Source organism: Atta cephalotes (genome assembly GCF_000143395.1).
Source record: "Atta cephalotes unplaced genomic scaffold scaffold00001, whole genome shotgun sequence".
Classification (NCBI taxonomy): Eukaryota; Metazoa; Arthropoda; class Insecta; order Hymenoptera; family Formicidae; genus Atta; species Atta cephalotes.
The window spans coordinates 8,194,580-8,200,209 of NW_012130065.1; the positions used below are offsets into that span (position 1 = coordinate 8,194,580).

General features: G+C 35.0%; 1 protein-coding gene across 1 annotated transcript in view; it reads left to right on the plus strand.

The window, feature by feature from the left end:
* Positions 1-2,554: 2,554 nt before the first annotated feature.
* Positions 2,555-5,630, plus strand: part of LOC105618358 (protein slit) — a 34,659-nt gene continuing 31,583 nt past the window's right edge. The window contains exons 1-3 of the mRNA XM_012199903.1: positions 2,555-2,622; positions 4,275-4,346; positions 4,914-5,057. Of these exons, the coding sequence (XP_012055293.1) occupies positions 2,555-2,622; positions 4,275-4,346; positions 4,914-5,057 (284 nt within the window). The remainder of the gene's footprint in view (positions 2,623-4,274; positions 4,347-4,913; positions 5,058-5,630) is intronic.

Sequence of the window (5,630 nt, forward strand, 5' to 3'; positions counted from 1 at the left end):
GACGTAAGTTAGTCGACGTATTATATTATACTACTATGTACTACANAAGATATAAATATAATAATAGTAAGAAGAAGACACACTCTCTCTCTCTCTCTCTCTCTCTCTCCCCTCTCTTTCTCTCTCCTTCCCCCCCCCCCTTCTTTCACGCTCCCTGTCATCAATATTTTTAAGTATTTAATGCTATTATATAAATTACAAATTATTATATAAAGGTATAAAAGGTAACAAATTTAAAAAACTTAATTTTATTTTAATTTAGTTTAATTTAATTTCTGACACTTCTGTCAGCATAACCATATTTGAAAAAAAAAAGTTTATCATAAACAAGTTATATTTCAAAAATATTATTTAGTTTTATTTATTGTGGTGCAATTATGTATATCTGGAATATATTAAAGAAATTAATTGAATGTTTTAAATAATTCTATGTTAAATATTACATTTTTTAAATTTCATATTTTATATTCTAAATTGAAGTCATAATTATGAGTTATGTGTATAAAAATGTATGATAGCATACGTGTTAATTTTCTTAGCATAAATATCATTGATAATCATATAATCAAACTGAATCAGATAAATTGAAATTGAAAACTAATAAGACTTTGCTCGTGGCAAACTATCATCGTTAACTGTCAATATTACGTCGCGATCGATGAATTACTTTGTATCTACCAAACATCCGGCGCGCGTATAGTAAATGGAGGATTACGTCGCGATATTTCCTAGCAGTTACACGTACAAACACGTGATACCAGTACGAGCGCACGCGAAGTCTGAATATAATCATTACCCATAAATCATTCGATTCCCAGATCCCCGGCGGGAAGACGGAGCGAACAGCTCTGCTCGCGAGAAAATCGAGACTCGCACCAGTATCCAATCCTCCCCATAGACTCATCTCACCTTGTCGCGGCTCGATTCTCTCCCTTATCTCCGCCGGAGACATTTCTACGACATTAAGCAGGCGTATCGACATACCGCGACGCGCAGTGCCGCGTGTGAGATACGACCGGATATCCGGTCGATCCCACGGCGGGATTCCCTGTATTCCTTCCCCTCGTTGTGTTCCTCTCGTTCGGGGCGGTTGTCTGCAAACTTTGATTACATCTGCCAGCAGCCTATCCTCCCTCTCGTCTCCCCTGTCTTCTCATCCCACCGCAACTCAAATATAGACACGCACCACCAACACCTTATTCTTGGACGTTGTCTACCAAGTCCGTCACACTCTGACTGCCCCTTCTATTCCTTCAGATTCTCACCATCGTCCGTCCCATCAGATTTACCACCGTCAAGTACTCTTCCTCCCATCTCGCGTCTCTTCTGCTCCCTCCTTTGCGAAAACTCATGGAAACGTATTTAGCGAATGTCCCGGTTGGCGACGCGAAATGTAATTTCATTAGCTGCTACGTGAGTCGCCTGGCAAAAGTGCAAGATGAAAATTGTGCCTTCCAGAATGCTATTGGACTTCTGATGATCGAATCGAATCAATAATGAGATTTATAAATCAAATTGTAAAAACGCGTCGATAGTCAGTCATTGCAGCTGTGGATCTATCAGCATGTCGGACTTATTTAATTTCTTTCGTAATTATATATATTCCATTTTTGTTAGATCAAGCTCTACAGAGAAAAATTTCTTGTTGAAAATGAACGAATCAGAAAATTCTGATCATATCAATCAGAATGCTGATTATCTCAACTAGAATTATTATACATTCAACCAGAAAAGTTTGATTTGTCTATTTTTAACTAGAATTCCAATTACAATCGGATTCTTTTTTCAGTATATAACAAATGTTACTCTCATCATTGTTTGAATATTTGAGACAACAATTTATCTTCATTTAATGATTCATTTTATTGATGACATCTAATTTACCACACGAGTCACGTTTTAGAGACCTTTGTGTTCATGTATTGCCATGCAATCCTATTTTATTTAGCAATTCGAAACTGTATCAATTTATCGTTGTATTTTAAATGGCTTTTCAATGCTCGAGTTCAAAGGTTTTTTAATTACACTATTAAACTTTAATTACGTAGACATTATAATTTTAAATGACTATCGCTGTTCATGTATACGTTGTGTGAAAAAAAAAGAAATGGTTGTTTTATTTTACCTCGAGAAAGGTACGTAAATTAACATCAACTTTAAGTGACATCTGGCAAATATTTCTTTATCGATAGAACAATGGATATTTACAGAATAAACACAAAATATATTGCGAAATTTTGTCTCGTTACAATGACGAATCGAAATTATCGCTTTAAGCGACCGATCCTCATTCAGATACTTCTCCATTCAGTTCGCTGGGCAAAGGTTTTCCATGCAAACGATTATCCGAACGATTGCCGTTATTACTTTCCGAGAAGACGCCGCGCTATTTTAATTGAGCGTAACATCACATAAGATGACGGAGTCTTCGCGAAAGGCTACATTAACGTTCCTAGAAGCGCAAATCCGTCGTGCAAACGGCACACGCCAAGTTTCTGTCTTATTCTACGAGTTGGCGGTTGGTTCATGAATCAACGATATTTCGCCATGGAGAATGTCGTCAACGACTTTGAATGATCGCGGTAATTATGAGGAAAAGGCAACGCGGTTTAAACTTCTGTTGTACTTGCATTCGATCATCGTAGTGATAAAATGAGCTCGCGTTATTACAAAAAAAGTTTTAAAAAAGACAATATAAACTATTTTATAAATTAAAAAAGTTTGTAATGAATATTGTAAAAATAATTTTAATCATCTATCTTTATATCTTTATATAATGTAAAAACCGAAGCTAAATTATTACAATGCTATTCTAGCGATGACATTGTTTGTTCATCATAATGACGTTCGACAAAAGAACCATGGGAAGTAGTGACAACGATAACAGGAAAAGTGACATCGTTCGTTAGGTAGCTTCTAAAGCTCTCGTTAGACGCTGGGTAGCCGTCACCGTTTTATCCCGTCGAGAATTAATCGAATCGGCGATAAAGTGGATTATGCGTCGAGGTTCGATGGGCCTCGATTCCATAATGCGATTGGCCATGCTTCTCTCGTGGGAGGTATTTTCAGCTTCCTTCAAGTATAATGATTCGTAATTAGATATTACCTGCAACGTATTAAGGAGGGCGCTTAATATCTTAATAGAGTTAGCGGGAAGTATTCATAGTCATTACCGTGGGGTAGTATAATTAACTAGCTCCCAACCGACTCAGCGGAAGTGATTTTTCTACTTTTAACAAACTTTTCTTTTTGAAATACCTTTGCGAGAATTTCTCAAATTATTGTTGCTGTCGCATTATATTTAATAAATATCCATTTACAAGTATATTTATTCGCGAAATTCTATATATATATATATATATGTAAGTAATCAAAATTAAATTAATTTAAAAATGTATTTATTAAAATAAATAAGAATGTCATATAAGATTATGTGATCAGAGAATTTATAGAATAATATGAATTTTTAATTGTTCGTCTATAAAAACAGAACTACTCTACTGGCGACAAATGATTTGAAAAAAATCACATTTTACCGAGTGTCCGTACAAGCTTATTCTATGTACAAGATGTGGATTCCGGAAATATAACTCCGTCATTTTGTCGTCAGTGAAGAATTACACGTCAGTAGACGAAAACGAGGGAATAATTTACGCTGGTTGTCGGGCTAGAAAGGAGAAATCTGTGTTGAGAGGAGAAAGCGCTTGTAGGCTGACTTTGTTACTCGCTCTTACCCCGAGCTTTTTGTCAGGTAAAAAGTTTCCACGGGAAAAGGAACCAATTTAATAAGGCCTTAATAACTTCCCCGAGGGAGGCAGACGCTTGGCGTACGGCTGTGTTTGACGGCTACTTCACAGTCTTCTCCTTTTTTGACATGAAGAGTAAATTCACGCTTCCTCGTAACGGAGTAGTATAACCCTTTATTGGCAGAACGGCGATACTCATTCTCACTCCTCGCGTACGCGTTCAGCTTTTATTTCGCGTCAAGGATAGATACAACTAACATTCGCTGAGTCGATAGAATTGTGTGCCAACGAATTTTGTGGCATGAAATCACATTATAGGATATTAGGAACAAAAGTTTTTTAAGTACATTTATCTGCACAATATAATTACACGTGAAATAACATGTTTATCGAATTTATTTTTATTTATTATAATTTATTTATTATAATTTATCGATGAATGAGCGTGCTTAATCAAGTTACTAATTTATTATTTTTTATTTGTTAAGAACTGAAATGTTAACATTTATTTTGTTCTTCTTGTTGCAGAGATCTTCAAGGAAATAACGTATCGGTGATATTCAAGACCGATTTTGAAGACATGGCAACGCTCCATGTTTTGTAAGTAGAAATATTCTTGTCTTAATTTAAAATTAGCACTAAAAGTGTCATCATTTCTTACTTTCTCTGCACTAAAAAAAATCAAACAAATAAATTACTATGAAGATAAAGAAAATGATGAAAAATTAAATATTTCATATTTAGTATAAAATACCTACATAATTATTGAAAAGTCGAAATCAGAATCACTTTTTGCAAAAGATATATGTATAATATTAATCTAAAAAATAAACAGTATCAACAATGATTGCTTAGTACATTTAACGTTATTTCTAGTGTAAATAACGAATATATTTTATTAAATTACATTAATTTTTATAGTTCTCCTTAATAACATTTAAAACAATAATATCTAGAATATTAAGAATTTCAACTAATATAATATTATTAAGAGTTTCAACTATGTCAAAATTATACAATAGTCACATATTAACTTTTATATCGTATTATTTTGATATGAATCTATATTAGACAATATATAGAATCGTTCGTGTTGATTATCATAATATTACAATAATTCTTTTTTATTAATATTATATATCGTACGGAAATATTTTTAATTTACAGATTACTATCAAACAATCAAATACACACCATCGAAAGAGGGGCTTTCCAAGATTTGGTGGCGGTGGAAAAACTACGGCTAAATAATAATCAAATACGTCATCTGCCCGATCTTCTCTTCAGCAATATGATGAATTTAAAACGGCTGTGAGTACAATAGAACATTACTATTGCTATTACAAATTGATCGGAGAACGCGCCATTTCTAAATAGATTTGTCGACAATCAGACTTCATTTACGCAACATTACGGATAAATATCTACTGACATTTATGACCATTTGCGTTATGTATTAATGTCTCACTAACAGGTTTGACGGGCATAATTGCGGTGATATTGCGAATTTGAATTATTTCATCGCTGTAGCGAGATATCGACGAGCGTAAGAACAGAATTCGTTAAGAGCCGCGAGCATATTATGCCGCGGGATTTATGCGTTCTGTCAGCGGTTATACGATACATGCGCGATACAACGTGCGCGGGTAAATGGCGCAGCGGCATTGCGAGATACGAACGATGTTGCAACGAGTCTACAACGTCATGAAAGTTTGCAATATCGTAGCAACATCCGCGCTGGTATTTCGCACGCGAGGGGATCGTGGGTTTCTCGGTAAGCGAAATCTCGGGAGAATAATTATACGTGAGATCAGTCCGAATGTCAAATTCCAGACACACATAATACGCACGTGCATTGCGACCTCCGCATCTCCCTCCCTCCCT